The 21,832-nt window shown below is 41.5% G+C and overlaps 1 protein-coding gene across 10 annotated transcripts in view; it reads right to left on the reverse strand.

Moving 5' to 3' along the window:
- Positions 1-736: 736 nt before the first annotated feature.
- The window catches only part of SEMA6D (semaphorin 6D), a 139,695-nt gene continuing 118,599 nt past the window's right edge, over positions 737-21,832 (reverse strand). For 3 of the 10 annotated variants that reach the window (XM_055716307.1, XM_055716310.1, XM_055716308.1), the window contains exons 2-19: positions 15,520-15,676; positions 15,022-15,133; positions 14,411-14,471; positions 14,237-14,299; positions 14,045-14,146; positions 13,738-13,828; positions 13,341-13,460; positions 12,794-12,882; positions 11,779-11,996; positions 11,538-11,669; positions 11,187-11,342; positions 10,931-11,104; positions 10,056-10,196; positions 9,877-9,954; positions 8,969-9,060; positions 8,568-8,624; positions 6,585-6,752; positions 737-4,459 (exon numbers count right to left, since the gene is read on the reverse strand). In XM_055716307.1, coding sequence (XP_055572282.1) covers positions 3,156-4,459; positions 6,585-6,752; positions 8,568-8,624; positions 8,969-9,060; positions 9,877-9,954; positions 10,056-10,196; positions 10,931-11,104; positions 11,187-11,342; positions 11,538-11,669; positions 11,779-11,996; positions 12,794-12,882; positions 13,341-13,460; positions 13,738-13,828; positions 14,045-14,146; positions 14,237-14,299; positions 14,411-14,471; positions 15,022-15,133; positions 15,520-15,628 — 3,267 coding nt within the window. In that variant the 5' untranslated portion in view covers positions 15,629-15,676 and the 3' untranslated portion in view covers positions 737-3,155. The remainder of the gene's footprint in view (positions 4,460-6,584; positions 6,753-8,567; positions 8,625-8,968; positions 9,061-9,876; positions 9,955-10,055; positions 10,197-10,930; positions 11,105-11,186; positions 11,343-11,537; positions 11,670-11,778; positions 11,997-12,793; positions 12,883-13,340; positions 13,461-13,737; positions 13,829-14,044; positions 14,147-14,236; positions 14,300-14,410; positions 14,472-15,021; positions 15,134-15,519; positions 15,677-21,832) is intronic. The other 7 variants (XM_055716311.1, XM_055716313.1, XM_055716315.1 and 4 more) reach the window with 7 other exon arrangements.

A 21,832-nucleotide genomic window follows, 5' to 3' on the forward strand; every position in this document is an offset into this window, starting at 1 on the left:
CAAATCACCTTTTAATTAAAAGAATGTGTTATATTTGTTTTCTGATACTAAATCACCCTGATTATTTTAAAATTACATGTGATGTTGGCACATACTAAATACACGGCATGTATATTTCTGTTGGGCTCTACTGTCTGCCTGAAACCTAAATTTCAATTATTAAGCATTAACAAGTATTTAGGAATGCCCTGCTCTGTAGGGTCTGCAATTAATTTTGCCAGGAGTTATCTCTATCTTTTAGTAGCCTACATTTTAGAAGGAACACACTATCTTCTTTCAAAACTGTATTGTATTTGCACAAAACTGGTATTTCGCTAACCTTAACAAGAAAGTTTCGCAGGAACCAGTGCCCAGCTGAAACCTGGATCAAGCTCCGGTAAAGGTACCTAGCATGTATTTTCAAATTCAGTGCATCTTGTTGGTGTATCCTATGGGTAACCCAGACTGTCCTACACTCTAACAGTGCATGCCAGTTCCTCCTTTGACGTTTTATATTTAAACTCAGGAGCCTGAAAGTCATCTACAGACACTCTCCTTCAAGAATATGCATGTCAACATGTGGCTGCAAAGAAAATGAAGGACACCCGTGTGAGTCACCGTCCACCTCTGCAAGTCTGATGGGAGATGTCTGTGCCGCCTTCACAGAGCTTTTAAAGGCAAGCAGTTTTCCTCTATTGTACCCCCAGCAACAATGCACCTAAAACTGGCTTCACTAATAATGACATTAGACACTAGGTACATTGGAATATTTTATTTTGACTTTACATGCGGTGTTAAAAACCCAAAGAACGTATTATTTACACATCCACAATACAAGTTTACAAGATATCTATACATGTTAAAGTACTCTATAGTATAGAGCAGCTTCATTTAAGGGTTACTTTTTTTATGCCGTACCATTAAAAAAGATACAATCTGCGTTTACCTTTGCACAAATGGATAAAGCATCTTTTATTATTAAATTAACAGAATAAGGACTAGGTTGAATGTTAGAAATTTCAACATAAATACTGAGAGAACTCACATTACCATCTACAAGGCAGCACAATGTTACAGGAGGTTATCAGGGTTCACATACATTTATCTTTCGGTTTCACACAAGTCGGTATTAATATTTGTAAAGTGAATTCGGATCAGTTTGTGTCTTTTGACAACCGAGTATATTTTTAATAGTTATTAATCTGTAGTGTTTTAGTTGCAAGATAGAAGTGTTTAGGAAGAGAGATCATTGATTTTTGGATCCAGAGGTCTCAGGAAATAAATGTCCCTTACAGCCTTGCAAGAAAAAAAATACTACTTCTATCCTTTATTCATTGTTCTGTAACAGAGATCCAGTTTTCAGTGACTAACCTTTCCTCCCCTTTGAACACGTAATATAAATCTCCACCGTCTCTGAAACCCATTGCAGTTATTTGTCCCGCTAATTCATGAATATTCCTCTGCCATGGTTATTTCTATAGTTATGCTCAATAAACAATGTGGTAGTGTGTATTTTGCAAGCTAAAATAGCCATCTGTGTTGAACATCAGCTGCAAGTGGATACTGTAAAACCTACTAAATAGCTTACACAACTTTAGCAGGTGTTCCATTACCCTAGAAACCTCATTTGATTTCACATTATAACTGTTTGATCCTTCGGAGAGCTGGAGTGGAATGTTTATCATGGTAAGGTGATTTAATGCTGCTGTCGTCTTGGATTGTAGGCTGCCTTTAGTTACCATTAATTATTCTTGCTTTTTATCTTTCTTTTCTTTTTTTTTTTGGGGTGCTGTTGAGAGATTTTACAACTGGCACTCGGGAGATATGTGCTATAGTGAGAACACTTGACAGATTTTTTTTTTTCTTTTTTAGTACTTTTATCATTTGCATGAATAAGGCACAAAATGCACAGATTCAGGTAAACTCACACATAATATTTACAGAATATTGTCATTACCTGCATGACTTTGGAAAAAAAAAAACCAACCCTTACATAATACAACAAAAACAAATTGATTGCACTACTGTTGAGTTTTCACAGACTGCTTCTGCCAGGCCAATTAATGTGTCTTCTTTTTTATTGACAAGATCAATGTCAATCAGTGTGTAGGGCATTATTAAATGCAAGAAAAATATAACCTCTAGTTACACAGGCCTTTATCAAATGAATTGATTATTAGCTGCCCTCGATGAGAAGTACAGGGGCTCAAGTTCACAGTGGCCAGGTATTGGATGGAGGCACTGTGGAAACACAGTAAAACCCCCCCGTTCCAGCCCAAAACACTAGATTTGAAATGCACAGCTCTGAATCAATAGCAGCGTAACAAGAGTTATGAAGAATTAAACAAATCTGCACTCTTTCACTGGGTGACTATTTCATCAAGGCATTATCATTCAGAAGGCTGGCAGAGATGCGCAGTTCATCATTAGCTGTCTCCAAACTGAACCCAATGGGCTGCAGAAGGCAGAGTCATCTGTTTGTTCAGTCATGCTCAATGTAAACAATTCCACAGCATAAAAGATGCAATGGGAATCTAAGTACATCCTAGTGTGTACAGTACACACGCACATCCACACACACACAGCTTTATCTGTGGCACAAACAAAATGCCACACACATGGAGAGAAAAAAAACCAATGCTACAGTTGGGCCAGAGACTGAATTCCAGCAAATTGATTATTAACCCAGATATTCATTGAGACATTACCATTTTCTGACATTTGTGCAAGAGGCAAGGTGAATGCATACATATTAAAATGTTCACATTTAATGGGAAGGACCACGCTTAATGGCAGTCTAAAATGGAACCCATTTTTCAAGTATTTGCTTACTGATTTTTTTCCCAATAACTTTTTCTCTTAGCTATTCAGAACAGTAAAGTAGCCCCCACCCCATTGTGCTACATGTCTCCTTAGCTCCAAACAAAAGAAATGTAATGACCAGCACTTTCCTTTGTTTTTTTTTGTTTTTTTTTTGTGTTTGCTCTTAGCAAGTACATTGAAGCCTTGCTATAGCTACATGTGGCAAGACACAGATGTTGCTGAAGTAAAGACAGTTTCTTTGGCCACTTTGTTCTCTTTAATAACAAGCAAGTCTCTGTCTTATGTGTCTACCATGCCACCATCTCACAACCTGTACAGGTCAATGCCACACTCGTTTTTAGCACAGACATGTCCTAGTAACTGTATTTGTTCAGTGGTCTGACTGAAGTAGTCTGAGGAACGAATGACGGTTTTGGTGGCACATCAGGTTTTAAGGAGGGTGTCCTCTTTATTCCTGTACGAGGAAGGGTGCCATTGCTCGTGTAACTGCTTTGCCTAGACAAGGAAGGCTGGAGGTGAACGCTGACAGGCGTCCCTTGCATGTAGTCCATCTTTGTGCCTGCCGTGGGAGGCATGTACCCCCCACGATTAATACTAGGCTGTCTGGATAACAAAACACCATTTGGTGAGTTTAAGTTTTTAGGAAGGGCAGATATTGAATGCCTTTGTGAAGAATTTTTGTGATAACCTCTCTGCCTTTCCAAAGAGGTCATTGGTACTGCAGGAGTGGTGGGAACGTCCACTCGTTTTGTGGGGCTGTTTCTCGGAAGAGTTGATGGAGGAGAGTATAAAGACGCCTCCCTGTTGGGAACCTTAGGTGGGATCTCAGACATATTTCCCATGGGATCCAGCATTAAAGTCTGGTGGGCCACTTGAATCTCTCCCATAATTGCTTTGGGATTACTAGTAGTTTCATTTAAGTGTTTCAGAAAATCATTCAGGGTGTTCCTGGAATCAACAGACCTCCTGTGGTCTCTTTTGCTGGACGATTTTGTAAGTGGATGATCAATATGTTGCATCTTTTTGTCTGCCTTGTGCGCATTAGAATTTGAGAAAGATGTATTGTAATCATGGGTAGCATTGGGAAGAACGATAGCACTAGGAATATGTCCGTGACTTAGAGGAGAGTGGGGTGGAGGACTGGAAGGAAAAAACTGAGGGCTTTTCAGTGGGGTCTCTTTTCGTGAAGCATTGAGGTTACTATGTGCTTTGTCCGATTGACTTTTCATAGCCTGCAGAGTCTTTTGTTGAAGAACCGGTGTAGATTCAGGAGTTGGAAGCGCAGCTAATTCTGGAGGCTGGCCCCTGTGGTCCACCATCATGGACTTCGTATCACCGTTTGGTGGCAAATCCTTCCTGCTAGTCAACAGGTTTGTGTAAAGTTTGGGTGAATCAATGTTTTGTTGATATTCCTTGACGGGACTATCAAACAGCCCATTCAGTTTAGCAAAGCTCCCACTGGAGTCAGTACAGGACTGAGCTGATTCTGCATCTTTGTGTATTTTTCTGGATTTCCGTACAAATAGATCCCGGTAACAGTAAACGGCCACTCCCGCAATAAAGGCTCCCAGGACAAAAGCGGCAAAGACACAAGTGATTAGGACATTCATATGAACCATTTGGTTGGACTCTCCCGATTGTACTTCCCACCTTACACCTGCAAAAGACAGGCAGTGTATCATAAATCTACATGCGCTTCATACCGACACATTTCAGAAGGCGGCAGCCTCCCTCCGGGAAGTGCCTATGCCGTGTCTGTAAGTGCTCTGTGTCTAGTGTTAGTGCAACTCTGCTGGATCCTGCAATCCACAGCACTGGTGAATGCAAATAATTTAAAAAATAAGAACGACTGTGTGAGCATTGACCAGTCTAAATGAAGACTGTCCATTTCCTCTGATAATGAGGAATGCTTGTCAAAGCTTCTCTCCTCATATTACATTCCATTTAGCCTGTCCCCAAATTTCCTTTAAGGCTCACAAATAGGGGCCTGCATGCTATTAACATTAATGATTTCTGCTGGAAAATTGAGGTTAGAAGGTGCTGCTAGGCCAGACAGCAATTAATAACTCATGGATAGATTTCTCTCTCAATTTTCTGCCCAACTCATAAATCAGTATCAAAAGAGAGACAGGATTATGCAAATGTGTAAAACTGTATAATGTACATACTGCATTGTTATAACCACGTTAATGTACTATGGTGCAAAGCTTGTAAACTAATACATCCATAGGTTGCTAGCCTTGGAGTACCACACCTTGCATTATATAGATGTACATTTTTTGAAGTTCAAGATTATGTCATTTTCTTAGAGCACTGATTTTTCTTTTCTTTTTTTTTTAAGTCAATAATAAACATAAATACTTGCATAACATGAAAAAAACCGAATTTGCAAGGTTAAGTTATTAGAGAATGTTAAAATTTAGAAAACTTTTAGTTTAGACCCAGAAGTTTAGATTAATATTGGATTATTAACTAATATTGGATTAGATGTTTTTTGTTCGTATATTAACAACAAGCTCCCTCTGGTTTTTTGAGATTTTTAAAGCAACCACAGACATCTTGCAGCTAAGACATTAGTTTTTAATGAAAGTAATTGTGTTAACTATCCCAAGGGATGTTAAAAGGAAAGAGCAAGACGGAAGGAACAGATTCACTTTTGTTAGAGGCAAGGCCTTTGAACATTGGTCATGTTCAGGGTTATGGGTTTTAATGGCACTGTGCAGAAGAGGAAAGAAAACGCGACTGAAGTTCACCAATAGCTATGACACAAAATGTGACTCAGAACCAAGAACAAATGGTAACAAAAACTTAAAGCAAAACAGAAAACAACTGCAACAAATTAAAATGACAAATGCACTGCCATAATGGCTGATAGGAAACCTGATATGTTTTGGTGAATGGTAATAAAACACGAATGGGTTTTGGCTGGTGAGATTTTCAGTAAATACAGAATGTGCAAACATGTCTGTCACGGGGCTCTTCTGTGTACTGATGGAAGAGTTGTTTTAGGTTTTGGTTATGGGCTTGGAAGCTTCTCAATTCTTTGGTTGACTGCAACAGTCTACTGAATTAAAGTCTTTGTTGCCGTTAAGAGCCTAATCAAAGGTCCACTTAGCTGAAAGAATGGCTACAGAAAGATGAATTACATGCAGAACGTGTTTCTTTTTGTGTTTGGCTTAAAAACTGTGTGTGTCTGTCTAGAAACTGAGATCATCTCTGAATTGATGCTCATATCCAGAGAATAAAAATTCAGCACATCCTTACTCAGATCTGGCCCACGTTCTTCAGAAACATGCTGCAGGTAGGCATGGATTTAACACATGGATCTGTCACGGAGCTGTGCTTTGTTTTCTGTTCACCCACCCACAAACCAAATGAAAAAACCCCAAACCATTATGTTCTTGTAAGCAACCATTCATGAGGACTAACAGTCTTACCCAAACTAGACTAGTCTGAAAACAACCACCAAAGGTGCATATAAGTCTTGAATGTAATTTTTTTTAATGCATCCAAAACTCCCACCGATTTTAATGGGAGCTTTGGAGCACTCCAGGAATAAAAGCCTGAGCTTATTATCGGTGTTTCCCATTATAAGCTCTAAGCAGTGCTTTGTACACCAGATAAGTAGGTATGAAAAACATGATTGCACTGTCTGCATATTCACAGGAAAGGGGTGTACAATACAGCCCAACAATCATGGCTGTTACATTTAAGCCTTAGACAATGCTGAGAGACTATCAGGTTTCCATTCAGCTGCAATGTATTCCCTGGTAAGGCCTTACCCTTTGGGACACCTGATAACGGATCAGAATAATCAGAAGTGTTTGGGTCATCTTGAACTACAAATTTCCGAGAGCCAGTCACTTTAGGTTTCCAGGAACCAATCACTTTAGGTGATATAACTGGGATACTTGCCACTGTGGTAATGGAAGCTGAGGAGAACTCCATGTCTGTGGTGGCAAACAGATTTTTATTAACGTGTTTCATGGCACATCTAAGCTATAGCTGGAGACAGTATTTAATGGGAGTTACATGTCAGAGCAAAATGTGACCCCCTACACTCTGCAGAAGTACAGTGGGCTGATTAAAATCAATTGGTTCAAAAATTTTAAGTACAAAAAAACCCCAACATTAAAACATCAACAGCTGCTAGCCAAAAAGCCAGAGAAGTCAAACATGAAAGCAGTGCAAAAGTGAAAGTAAGCAACTGGTGGAGATGAAAAGCACAACTTCTTCTACTTAATAATTGCTATATTCTTCACTGGAGACAACACAGTTGGCTGCCTTTTAAACATCTTAAAAAAAAAAAAAAGTTACTTGGAAGGATACGCACTCGTGACAGGTTATGCCCGAGAAACCAGATCAGCCCCATTAGTGCTATTATGGTATACCAGGAACTGCTGAATGAGCCATTTCTACAGGTGGAGATGAAAGGAATGTTTTTAAGCCCTATTTTGTAATGGTTCCTAAGGAACAAAGTTACATAGATCCTAGCTCCTCTGTAGCACATTTGCTGAACGGAACCATCATAGCCTATGAGAAAAGGCACACGAGGAGGAAACACATCAATTTGGGTTTACAATCCAATGTCTACTTTGCACCACTCAAGCATTTTGTGTTTGCTGTCCCAGTAGGTTTAGGCATGAAAGTTCATGGCTCAAGATCTGACTGAGAAATGTACTTCAAAAGCACACTTGAAAATAAAGTTCAGTTGTACCTGTGTCCTAAAATATCACTTTGAAAATTCAGCTGATAAACACTCATGGCAAGCAAGGCAGCATTTCCACGTAACACAGTTTTGGTTTGCTTTCCTAACTGAGTCTCTAACTTACATTATGGGTAAATACATCTGGAAAATATTAGTCTCAAACATTACTTCTTGTCAAGTTACAGAAGTGCAAATATCAGAAACCAACACACAAAATAATATTCTTGTTGCACTCTTACAATACACACAAATGTATTATTTTTGTATTTGTCAGTCAGAAATGTGCCCGTGGTTTGGAAGCAGAGACCCAAGTTCCAGGAGCAAAGACTGGAAAATAAGGGCTCAGTCTTGCTCCTGTTGGAATCAACACAGGTCCTGGTTTGGATTCAAGAGAGGAGCGCTGGGTCCCGTCTCCCTGAGCACCAGGGGCTGACGGTGGAAACACTACTAGAAAAATCACTAAAGGAGAAAAGGATGTGAAAGTCCATCTGGCAACAATGCATATAAAGTTTTTTCTAAGCCACATTTGTCTACACACGTCCTCATTCAGCTACACAGTTTGTGATGTTAATTTTTTTCCATTAGCATAAACTACTTAAAACATTTCAAAAATATAGAAATACACATTTTAGAAAATGTGTATTTGTGCAAAAAGCTTGCTGGGAAAGAGGAAAAGAGGAAAGGATAGGTAAGGAGGAAGATGATGAAATTCTGCCATTCATCTACTAGAGATGACCAATAGGGGCATTCACAAATGCATGGCTGGGGAAAAAAAGAGTAAAGCTTAGTGGACTTTCGTGCAGTGAAGATGTCATCTATGTTAATCAGGCTCTTTAATAAAAGATGTCTCAATAAATAATGAGCTGTTAACATGCGGCTACACAGGGTGAAGTGCTGAGTGAGAAGAGTCTGACTATCTTTACCATCAGTGGGAACATGAGTAAAAGCACAAAAATGGAGGATTGCCAACTGTGCAAAAGGAAGGAAAAAAGGGCTGAAAATGCTGAACTGAAGGAAAGTAAAGGTCATTAATTCAAAAAAATTAAAAAAAACTAACCAGATGTTGGGTCGCCAAATATTTTGTAATCTGGTGTAGCTGTAGTAGGCAAAATTTCTAAAAGAATTAAAGGAACAAGTAATCAGTAAAAAGTAACAAAAAGAAAGCAAAAGATCTCAAACCTGAGTAATGGAAAATAAAAACTAAAATATTACTGGTTACAAAAAAATAAATTCTTCAATACTTTGCTGTAGACCCCAAATAGTTGCAAACTGGTGAAGGAAAGACAAAACTCTGCCACCCAGGACCAAAAAGCTCAGCTTTGTGAACATTCGCAGTAACACCAGGTGATGGTTCATCGGGTTACTGAAAAGCTCATCACATATTTAACATCCATAGTGAGGTGTGGCCACAGACTACTGTTGAGACATAAGAAATGAGCAGCCATGACTCAGCCTTACCATGGCAGTCCCCAAGCTGCGCCGTGTTGCCGTATTCAACATCTTGTACGTATCCTCCAGTGCTGTGGTTGTATGAAACAAACAAAGAGAACCTGCAATTAACAGTATTAGTAGGGAGACAAATTGTGATTTTTTTTTTTCTGGAAGCAGCAAATGGAAACATATACAAGAGCTGGTGTATGGCCCAAAAAAATTCTTTTACAAAATGCACAAGTTAGTTATAACCAGGCTTTAAAACTCTATGTACCTGCTTATGCCAGGAAATGGAAAGAAATAAAAAAATGTTCCTTTTTTCAGCAACTTCATCGTGTCTTCTGCATTGGGCATGCTCTTGGTTTTAGTTACAACTGTCCAATTATACTAGTTAAAGCTTGCAGTGGCCTGCTACAAAGGCCTCTTTTAAGATACAGCTGCTAATGCACTGTATATTACAGACTTGATTTTTGCAAAATGCCTTTGGTATGCATATATATATCACCCCAGCTCCAGCGTGGAGGCAAAACCTTAACTCTTTTCCCACTGTGAATCCCGTGCCTTCACATTTGCAATTGACTGTGCCCTGGCCGTGAGCACGCCTGGGAGGGGATGCTATGTCCTGTCCTCTCTGAGCTGCTCAGCTTTGCAGGCAGCAATTTCTTGCCTTCCTGCTTCCAACTGCTCTTCCTACAGGTCTACTTGTCCTCCCACACATACGTAAAACTCCTGCTAAAAGCGAGTCTTCACCTAGAGACTGCAGAGTTAGGTCAGACTTTTTCTGTTCTCTTGGACATAGAGCACACCGATAAACCACCTTTAAACCACCTGGAAATATCTTAATTGAGTGCAAGAGGAGAGGAACAGGATACGAGCTCGTGTGGTCTCTAGGGCATACGTAGAGATGCAAGGCCGATTTGGAAAGGGGTACTTACAGCATGCCTGGCGTCACTCTTCCACACACCTCGTGGTCTAACCAGCCACAGTACGGGTCCCGTGAAGCAATACATGCCCTTGCAAGAGAAAAACCCCAAGAAATCATGCATTTTTTACTTCCTTCCCAAGAAATGTTGGTGCCCTTCCTTTAAGGGAGAGTTCAGGAATGGGGCCGTACTTTTTACATGACCCGTGACGCTCACACCGACTCAGAGGAATTCTAATGACGCAGCTGGAGAATGCCACGAACAGAGCATGGTGGTCTCTATCCAGCTGAAGGGAAATGACTCTTCTGTCCTCCTCGCTCTCAGCATTACACCTGTTCATCAAAAATAACAGAAGGCCATAGTTTTAGTAACTGTCGTACTCTGTGCAGTGCTTACACTGCAAACATTTTATTGTCCCTGTAGCTACTGAAAAGAGACTTTTTACATATAGAAATGTAACTTAGTGGTCTTTGCTGAGCGATTTCTAAACAAATCTATGGATTATCAAATGCCAGCTTCTGGCCCCTATTTACAGCTAGGTGAACAGTTTGCTGAACTATGTAGGGAAAAAATCCAAATCCATTTTCTTTGTTCTCTCAGTCGGCATAAATATCTCAGCAGAACAGGAGTCCTGTATTGGACACCTGTACAGTCTAATTGGAATGCTTCCATTCCTAAATTCTTTGTGCCAGAAAAAACAAGATTAAAATGATTAGATGCAGTTTATACATTATTGGTCACTCTTGAGAAACCCTCAAGATAAGCTCACATCATTCCTTTTTAACAGCAGCGGCTAGTTCTGACGTTTCATATTCGGGAAGAAGCTATCTGTTTGCGGAAGAATTAGACTGCATCACTGATGTCACTGGAATGGAATTAGGTTGTTCACTCAACCCATGCAAAACAGCAAGTGACCAAATATTTTCAGGTTATTCAACCTGAGGAACACCGTGCAATGACAAACAAGTGGTGATGGTGATAATGAGTTGGTTTTCGTTTGCCATAGCTTGTTTTAGCTAGGTACCAAGGACTAGATGAAGAGCTTAGGTGTTATGGTAATACTTACTTTGCATGATTATACGCTTCAATCTCTTCCAGTAATACGCTGTCATTCAAAGAAAAAGGCCTGGTCTTTGCCAAGATTTTGAGTACTACTCCTGCTTCAGAGCCAACAAATATGACTGTGTAGTTCTGGTAGGGCCCAGCAGCATGGTCTACAGCAATTGCCGTTAATCTGTATCTATCAAGACCAAAGGGCAGATCATTAACAGTGCATTTTCTTGGTTTTCCTTTTCACGTGTCAATTCTGAATGGTGTCATACCTGACACGTGTTTTGGTAAACCAGGGCTCCTCAATGACCGAGGGAACAGCTGAGTCCATCAAAGGATGAGATTTGATGAAGGAAAGTGTTTCGTCTGGGAAATCAATGGAGGTTTTGTAAGCCTCTGCTAGGCCGTGTTTTGCACAGCAGCCAGGTCTGAAAGGAGAATAACATTGTTTTCCTCTTGGCATTTTAGTTAATGAGAAGGCAGCCTGCTAATGAGCATCCTTATGGCTGAAGCGTAAAGCTCTGCTTTGGTTTTCACCCGACAAGACACTCAAGAGTGCAGCTGATTTAAGGTAGCTCTTTGCAAGGCCAATATTATGGCATTCATGAGCAAGAACCTTTTACCTTGGCTTTGGTACTTTGTCTTCAGGTACAGCTGTCCAAACAGAGTCAGGAGTCTTTTGTTCTTTAAATCTCCCTTTGAAGACTTTCTCAATGTCATCCATGCTAAAAGCACAGACTGCTGAACCAGGGATGCTGTAAAATTAGAAAAATAGTTGTGAAAACTCATGACTACAATGGCACCAATTTCAGTGTAAGAGAGAACCAGAGAACTGCCTTTGATGTAAGGTTGCTCATCTCTCACCTGTTAAGCTGCGTGGTGAACACACCGACAACCATGGGGACTCCATTGATTTCTATTATGTCTGTGATAGACTGCAGAACATCAAAGTAGAAGAATGAATCCCCGGGAACCGAACAGTTGAGCCGAGCTTTCAGAAAGGATGTCCAATGTTTCTCCAGGACTCTTTGGGACCCCCCCATGTCATTTTTGCATATGCGTGCCACACGGGAATACACAGCCTGTGGAGGAAAATAGAAAAAGAAAAAAAAAAAAAAAAGGGGGGAAAGGGAAACGGAGAAAGGTTTGAGAGATACAAGGAAAGCAGTGCTTGTTTCTGAGCTGTTAATAAAATACCAAAGATGACTTTGTTAACAGGAAGCTGCCGTTTACGTGCACAGAAAGGATGAAAGCAAATGGTGTTTAGTTCGTCGTGCACAGGCATCTTAATGTATCACCAAGCAAATGCAACAATGCAGCTTGTCCCCGCCCTTTTTTCCCTTCAAAATCATATTGTTAGTGAGATTTAAAGACTTTAATTAACCATGTGTAAAGGATTTAATAATTTATTATAGAATATCCTTCCATGGTGAGGCACGAGTATTATACTCTGTACTGGCATGACTGAATTATTCAATATCCAGGGACATTAGAGAAACTTCCTTGAAACTCTTCTTTTGTGTTGTTTTCTTTTGTTTCTTTGATAAGCATGAAAAAACCCCTCAGATTTTCCATTACTTGCCACAACTGTTAAGGGAACAGCAACACTACAGCAACAGCAATACTAAAAGATACCAGTAGCAAGCTCGCCTAACAGCAAGGCATAGAGACCAGAAACAATTTTTTGGTTGAAGAATCCACTGTTCTGGTTCCCTTCCCACCCCTCCCCCCATAAAATATACTGATGGGAAAATTGTGCGAACTCTGTACCAGTCCACACTTCATATTGTAAACCGTGCTCGTTAGTGATGCTGTTTTAGGATGATCTCATCCTGCTACGACTCATGGCTACCTGACAGCTCGCTGTGACAACACCTACCTTGCCTAAATTATTGTGCTCTACAGCAATTTCTCGGAAGAAGAAGTAAACGTAGTTCCCGTATTCTATGGCATGGAGGAAGTGTGGTTCTGTAAGAAAGAGCAAGGAGAAGGTTACTTCACAGAATTAGACAATGGGCACACAACACTCACTATGCTGCGTGACTTGGTGGCTTCTCCACAGGTCCATACCAGCTACCGTGAGCTCCAGTCTTCTGGATATTTTAGGATGTCCAAATGCGGGTGCACTGGAGCTTAAATGAACTTGAAGTATTTAATATTGGCTAATGGACTGTGAAAAGACCTCACAGAAATTGCATTTCAGCTAAGGTATTTTGTTACTGAAGATTCATTCATTCATGTATTGAACAAAAATTTTGTTTTAATTGTATTAAACTGCTTTTTTATTGCAATCGTACTATATCGAAAGCCACATATATGCTGACATTGTAGCATACGTATAAAGCACGCTGGCTGTGAATTACCTGACCCTCTGTGTCACTGAAATTACATTTGTCATGTGATGGGAAAATACTCCCCCAAATTACCTTTTATCCATTTGGAATCATACTTTATTGTTCTTAGGGCAGATCCATCCCCCATGCTGCGATAAATAACAGCATCACTTGCCAGGAAATCTGCTACTGTTGCTGAATACAATTTTCCATCTACAACGGAAGTTGAAAACGTGGTATTAAGAGGCCTTTAATAATCTACAGAATTCCGACTAGCCTGTATTTTTCACCGTCTCTTTACTGTCACTCTTCCCCAAATTGCCGTAACCTATTTATTAACAGCTCAGCTTCTAATCCTTTGGAGCCCCTCTAAAAAATTCAAGAGCAGGGGCACCATGACACCTTTAGCTTTCCTGTGCTTGCTTTAAAAGCTCTCTGGCTCCTTTGGCGTCATTAATCATTTAGACTCATTACAAGCAAAAGTTCTTACCAGCAAAGAGGGCGACATTGGTTTGTCTGGCATCAAATGGGCACCTTGCCAAACCACTAATTTCCTCCCCATCATACTCTAAGGTATTCAGCTAGAGAAGAAAAATGGGTGATAGCGTCATTTCTATTTTGTACACTAGCATAAAATCATAACATTGTCTTTCCACAAAACTTAATTCAGCACATTGGCTTCTGTCTGGTTTTATTTCACCTTGAAGCACGCTCCCATCACACTAGATGTATTTGCTGTAGCATAATTAGAGTAAGCAACACCAGTAACGGATCAATGACATTTTCAATATTCTTACCCGATAGTATCTGCACATAGGGTTAAATGCATTTGTTCCACAGACAAACACCATCTCATCGTTTCTTGGAACAAAGACTTTAATGAAGTTATGGCATTCATCCTGAAAAGAGAGTAAGATGTATTAATCACAGACTTTAGGTATGCAATAAACATTAGTGTTGTTTTTCTAGAATGTATATGCTAAACTTACTTTATGTTTGCCTTTCATAGCACAGTTCTCTCTGTCCTGCTGCCTTGACCTCCATGTTAATTTCTGTTAAATCAAACCAGAAAAGGACATTTAATTTCCTTTCCACGAAAAGTTCTTAAAAAATTAAAACCCTAAGAAAATACCTCTCCCTTGCCTGCAGCTCTATCTACTCACCTTGCTTGGAGTAACTTCTGATTTTGGAACTTCATTTAAGTTTACAGTGTAAACTTGGTCCCTGTTTGCAAAGAGTAAAAACACAAGTAAATTTGGGCCTTGTTTTTGATAAGCTAAATCTATTTTTAGAGTGCTTTGTTAGACCAGAAACTTTTATGAAATGCTCATGGATTTTCTGTGTTTAATACAGATCGGAGGAGGCTGGTCATAGGCAACGTGGGGTGGTTTTGATTTTTATTGGTGTGGTCCTTGGAGAGCACCCACAGTGTCCCGCTGTCCACTTAAGTATTTAAATGTGTTATCCTCACTTCCTACATCCCTGATGTGTCAGTCCAAGTTTAAAATGATCAGGAGAGGTTTTTACCAGGGCAGCAATATAAAAGAGCGAAAAGAGTATTTGATCATTGGCTTTAGCATAACTACAGTAACTGCAGCCTTCAAATCCAATTTTCATGCACTGGCCATAGATACAGTATATTTCTCTGGGAAGTCCTCCCCCAGTTCTAATTTTTATCATATTCCACAGATTTTTCCAAATGAATTTTACACATAAATGCAAAACCAGAAGAGAAAAGAATTTTAATCTAATGAACTGAGTGAGGGAAAATTACCTGCCAGTGATATAAAGTGTGTCTCGAATTTTCAACATCAGTTGGAAGTCCAGTCTGTGCTGAGATTCATTGCCTGAAGGGCGTCCTCTAAATACTGGATATTGCCTTGAATCTGCAAGTAAAAATGGGCTACACCATCACTCAGGATTATAGAGCTAAAGAATCAATATATGGCATTGATTAGCTGTATATACTAGGTGTAGAAGGGTTTAAACTAAATTCCTTGAGTAATGTCTTGAATATAAATGAGAAAAAGATGGCTAATGTCAGCAAATGTTCTTTTTCCTGAAGTTATTGCTGTATTTCTGATTGCTTTTTTTAAGAAAATGATTAAGTGTTCTATTAAAGATACAAAGCCAGTAAACACATTTCAATTCGAAAGGAAACCGACTTTTTTTTGATTTTTATTTTATTAACTTCCTAAGGTAAAAAACCCCAACAAAACCCAACATTAGAACTTCTCCCCTAGCGGTTAGCACCATTTGCAGATTTACTTACAGTGGTAGTCAACGACGTTAATAGGGTCCTCATCTTCAGGGAAGCTGACAGCTCGGCACTGGGAGAGACTCATCAGCATCACGGAGGCACAGAGCAGAGGAAGCCTCATGGCTGGTGGAAGGTCAGTACCACCTTTGTGGCTACACTGGTTAGCTACCTGGGAAAAGGAACGCGCCGGTGAGCTTTTGGCAGCGCATGCGACTTCCTACGGCAGGAGGGTTTTCCGTTTGTATTTGAGCACTGGCAGCAGTGGGCTAAACTGGTGCTTATGGAAGGCTCCTGGATGTACGTTGATGGGAAACTGCTGCGTGACATATCCCTACGCAAAGCTGCTCTGAAACATATTGATGTTTGCTAATTTTTAGCTGGATTTACAGGCATTTCCAAAGAAGCTGTCGACTGTCAGCCCATTTAATTCAGGGGAATCACAAACAGAACATGCAGGCTGCTGACCTGGCAAGAAAAATTGTCAAACTTGGGATTAGAATTTTAATTAAACTGCAATCTCTTTCCATCCTCTCTATCACGGATTGTCATCCAATAAAACCCTTTCCCCATAAAATACCTAAATCTGATCCACAAAAAGTCATGACACACACAAGCTGTCTGAACATCCATACCACGTTTTAAAATTATTGCTTATTTCTGGGATGTGCCATCACAACACTACCCTGACATGCTCACTGCAAAAGACCTGATGTCTAAGACCAGACACTTGACGTGTTGCCTGGTGCAGTGACATACACACACGTAATAGTAAATGCAAAAATGCTGCCTCTGCACTGTGACAGTGCTTGTCACGTGCTTCGCAAGGGCGGCAAGAGACTCAAATGGGGGCACAATGCTGGACTGGGCTCCAAAGATGCCGCTTTCCCCCAATTCTGTTTGTTACTGCAGAAAGCTGGCAACTTCAGAGACTTTCACGGTGGGGTGTTTTTGTGTGTGCGCGTGCACGCGCGCTCTATAGGTTATACGGCACGTGTTATGATAGCACCACAACGTTATACAACAAAGCTTTGAAGAGGGGAAGGGAAACATAGCTTCTCCAATTAAACCGCAGGGATATTTTAGTGAGCAGAATGTAACTACTCAAGTTGCAATTTGGGTAGGATGCAAGAAAACGCTTCTCAAAGTGAAACGTGATCCTTAATGTGATCCTTAATGACCACAAGTGGTCCGGGCAGGGGTCAGATTTCTTGTTAGAAACCTGGCAAACATCGCACTATTCCCTCCTCCAACCTTCTGGAGGCATTCATTCAGGCCCGATTCGCAGGTCAGAGCTTTGAGTCACCAGCTCAATGCCTTGCAGTTGCTGAAATTGGTTATCAAACTCTTTGTCTAAACAGGAAAAAACAGAAGCCCTGCCATTTTAATGTTGCAAGAATCGCTGCGAGAGGTACACCTTGCCAGTACAAAGTGCCAGGCTTGATCCAGCAAAGCACATAAGTATTAATCATTTAATAATTTGAAAAGCAATTAAAAACCCCCTTCATAACAACACTTAACCTTTCAGTAATGTTTACTGAGGATGAAAATACTGTATTTGTTAATTGATAGCAGGGCTGGCTAGGGGCAGGGCTTGGTCCTTCCACGAGGCTGCCGAGCTCAGGCGGATCAGGCTGGGCTGCGAGCAGAGCAGCTCACAGGCTGCCAGCATTTGGCGACAGGGTGGTGTCTGAATGCCCGTCCATTACAGACTGACCTGAAAAGAAGCATTTTCCACCGTTAATGATATTTCTGTATCTCAGTCCACCAGTCCAGAACGAATGGGCTGTGCTCCTAGTCAAGATTGATGAGTGCAGTGGTTAATAAACACTAATGATTCCTGGCACTTTCCCTCTGCTCTTCCTTGTCCTGACATGGCCCCTTCAGCTGAAGCATCTTGCGTTAAATTACTAATGAGCAAACTTAAAACAAACTGGAATTAATAAAGTTAGTCAAATTAGCTCTTTCTTGTGAAAGCACCATTAAGGCAAAGTCCTGCAGCACAGTGGCTCCCAGACACAATAACAAATCATTAATGGTTACACAATCTTTCTTTTTTTTTGGTCCTTTTTTTTCCCACCCTAAGAAAAGCAGGCTCCAAATATCCAGCCCACTGCTGTCCCAGTGGAAGAAGAGAAAGGGGAGGCACACAAACTGTACGTTGAGTCAGTGCAAAGTAACATCTGTAAGGTGCTTAGCAGAAGTCCTCCCTGAAGCCTCATCTTCTTGGAGAACAAATGAATACAAATTGCCAAAGAGCAAGAATCTCTCCCAGGCATGTAGGCTTCAGTTAGCACAGGAGATGAGGTTGTTTGTGACCCACACATCATGACTCAAAGAGACCCTGGCCTGGCTGCAAAATGCATGCAACCTGCAGCCTGCACAAGTTCTGCCAGCAGCACGCACGGGCATGCATTAGGAAGTTTCCTTTTTCCTCTCTTTCCTTCCAATATTCCCTCTAGGAGGAATTCACTGGGGCAACAAATACAAAACTTGAATACAACCTGCCTTCCAAAGGCAGAGAATGTCTTCTGGACTGCAGGAGACGGCTGCAGAGGACAAAAGGGCAATCTGCTACCTGGTGGCCGCAACAACCACACTGTCACAAAACCAAAAAGGAAACAACCAAAATGCCAGGTAGACAAAGAGAGTATCGAGTTCTCTCAATTAGATTCAAATTTCAGGGTGTATATCATACTCCCTAAACCAAAGCAAACTTTTCTAAATGTAAAAACACAGGATGCGCCTCCCTGGAGATTGCACCGAGAGCAGGAACAAACCCATGTTGATGTCTTCCTCAGAAACCCCTCAAACCCCTGAACATACTCCAGAGACGAACTCTGAGAACATAAAAGGCAGGAACAGTTATGTTCAGCAATCTCTTTCAACTAAACATCACCTGTCGCAAGTCTTGGTGCAAGCAAACACCTACATCTCATGAAGCACAGACCCTTGTCCTGCGAGGACAGAAGAGCGGACAGAGCTGAGCTAGATCAGCAAACCACAGGCAATTGTATCTATTCATTATTTTTCTTGTTAAAACATTACAAGAAGAGTAGCCCTGACTTCTAGCTACATATGAGAAGAAAATGCATTAGCTGCTTGGACATAGGCTTGAGATCAGAACCGCTGAAAAGAGAATAAACTTGGAAGAGCAGCTGTTCCCTGGATAGTCAGAAAAATGGGCTCCATCTAGGCCTTGGAACAGGCGTTTATGACAGCCAGGTGTATGCTTCTGGTAGGCACAGATACCGTGCTGCGAGAGACATAATTCTTGCCACATTCAGACCTTTTAATGGAGGCCGCTGCTGGGGACTACGAATAACAATGCTGAAGTATCTGTTTGGACCAGAACAGCTGATGATGAAACGCTGGCAATGCCTACCTTCAAGAAAACGCAGAAAACAATCACACTCTGGGCCTGATTATTTTTCCCCAGCCAGGATTCAGACCAGTCTGATTAATTTCTCTTATAAATTGCATTCCTAGCATTTCTGCTAGGAAATAATTCATGGCAAGTGCAATGTTTGGAAATTACCATATTACTATCCCTGTTTTTTTTGCAGCTGGGGAACTGAGGCACAGATCAAGGGCGAATTTGTTACTGAGGCCAACCACCAAAAAAGCCTTTGCAAAGGCACTGAGCTGGTGGGGGTCGTTCCTTGCAGCACACGCGAACGGGCCAGTGCCACTGGGTGGAAAAGGCAGTACCAGATCAAAGATCTCCGGGCCATTTGGTCTGTGCCGTAACTACTTTTGTCTGCAAACACCAAGAAAGGGAGGTGTAAATGTTAACTGGTGGCACAGATCCACACCGGTGAAGAGGACAGCAGCCTGACTGAAGCAAGCCTTCAGGCCAGGGCTCTTGGTCAAGTGGAAGGCAGGTGGTTGTCCCAAGTCACAAACTGGCTCCTTGTGGCTGGCACCTCTCAATCTCACATATGAATCCCATCCTTCAATTCCTGATTGGGGGAATCCAGAGGAGCAGGGTATCATTTCTGTTAAAATATGAGCCTGCCTTCAAACAATCACACATGAAGGGGAACAGGCTGGTGTTTCTTGCCCATTAATCTACTCCAGCCTTTGACAACGCGCTGGTGACACTCCATCAATCATCTTTCCGTGTGCTACCACGTAAAAGAGGAGGGGGGAAGGGAAAGGGCATTCAGCCAGCTGGAAAGAAGCAACACATAAAATAGCTTCAAACCAGACTGATGCAATATCTTCTATTCACTCGAAAAAAAAAAAAAAAGTATCTTAAAAAATCTCCTTAACACAATAAATGCTTCTCGAAATGCTAAGCGCAGACAGGAGTGTGGTACAGCAAATCCAGGCTGAAGTTCAAGATAGGTCAGAACAAAAGATATATCCTAAAAGTTAGTTCACTTGTGGAGAGCTTGGCGAGGCAAAGGAGAAAAAGGTTGCAATAATAAAAGCTGAAAAACAGGCACATAACACGAAAAGGCTGAAATGACTACATGGTGTTCCCTCTCCCCCAGACACAGGGCAAATCAGGCTGTTAGGTGAGATCAAGGGTCTCCTCTGGGCTTGGGGGTACGCGTTAACCATGACAGCGAGGGGGGACAGGCAGGACTGATTAGCAACGCGCTGAGCTCAGTCAGTTCATGTGCTGCGGTTTCCCACAGCCCCAAGTGACTGGACTTCAGCAGATCGGGAAATCCCTGTTGTCCTCTGCTCCTTCCTGCATGCAAATGGCTCCCTGAGGGCACTAATTAGTGCAAATGCACTAACTAGTGCATTTCTGAGATAGCATCTTCTGAAATTTTAAGCATGAAACCACTCTAATAATAAGATAAAAAGTTAAAGCAAAAAAGTCCTTTACTGCTGTTTGTTCAGAGATGCTCAGCAGGTTTCTTGGGACCTACAGCTGAGGCTGCTGTTCCTCTCCCTGATGGAGAGCAAAGCAGACCCTCTGCAACTTCCATTCCTCTCAGCCCTTGAGACAAGCCCCAGTGAGGGTCACAGTGCATCCCTGGGCAGTGCCTGCAGGGCACCGAGCAGCTGCCCAAACCAGTGCTCCGAAACTCTTTAACCAGAAGACCACGCAAACAACACAGACCTGTTGGCTGGGCTACAGCAAGTCACAGATTGCACTTGCAACCAAATAAAAGTCACGTCAGTCTCCAAACGGGAACTTACTTGCGTCAAACACAAGGCACACCCCTCCCCTCCCCCCCCTTTTTTTGGATGTAAAGGACTGGTGTAAAAAGGTTAAAAATACTGTTTACTATGGCCTCAGGGATTCTCGCTTGATGTACAAATCACCGACGGTACACTAGCTGCAGGCTGAAAAACACTAGCTGAAAAGGGTATGGTTCCCACTCTTGGCTTCATGAAGTTAAAAGCCGTGCTGGCAGCGACTGCTGCGGGGGTAGGACTCACATCGGAGTTTACTTGCTGACGGTAACTGCTCCCAGGTGGGAGAAGCTCAGCTTCTTGAGCCAGGTGCAGGGAACAGCTTGCCGGCGAGGTGTTGGTGCTGCTGCAAGGGCTGGAGCCGCACTTCACCAGTGCATGGTACAGAAAGGTACCTTGTTGCCGAGTTTTGGTCTATCAAGCAGGTCAAGCTTTTCAGAAGACAAAACATTTCGAAGAAAATACATGAAGGTGGTACAGGCCGCCTTCAGCAGTGCTCTAGACCCGCTGCAGAAACGTATGCGGTGGCAACCATGGGTGCACCAGCATGTTCACTCAGAACAGCACCTTATCTCTGCTGTGCGTGGAACAAAATAACTACTGCAGAGCCACACACTAGGGGAACCAGGCCAAAGTGGGTTTTGGTAATCAAAACACAAAAACAAAGCATTTTTCTATCATCCATGCCAAAATATAAGACCAGCATGGCCCCGCGTCTGGTGGCTTGAACTCTAGAGAAGGAGCAAACAACCCTTTGTCCTACCTCCATTTTTTTCCAGTCTTGCTCCTTTTTTCTATGTCTCACTGCATGAAATGGGTATAATGAGTCATTCGCTTACAAGCCAGAAAGTATTCCACACAGAATGCAACATTTGCCTTAAAAATCTGCATCAGTATCTATTAGATGAGAAGCAGGGGGATCAGATTCCCATTTTAGGTCATATCTATACATAGGTTTTCCAATGATGCAATTGTTTTATAGTGTGGTAAGTCCTCCCAAAACAAGGGTACAACAGCCAGCATCAATACAAGTGTGATTTTTTTAATATTTTTTTTTTCAAATGGCATTCCAGCGTAAGCATGCTGCTTCTAATGAAGGCTGACTTCAGTTCCTGAAGGCAATGCCTGACACAGGGGTTTAGTGTACATTCAAATCTCAGAGATTGTCTGT

Source organism: Falco cherrug, chromosome 7 (genome assembly GCF_023634085.1).
Source record: "Falco cherrug isolate bFalChe1 chromosome 7, bFalChe1.pri, whole genome shotgun sequence".
Classification (NCBI taxonomy): Eukaryota; Metazoa; Chordata; class Aves; order Falconiformes; family Falconidae; genus Falco; species Falco cherrug.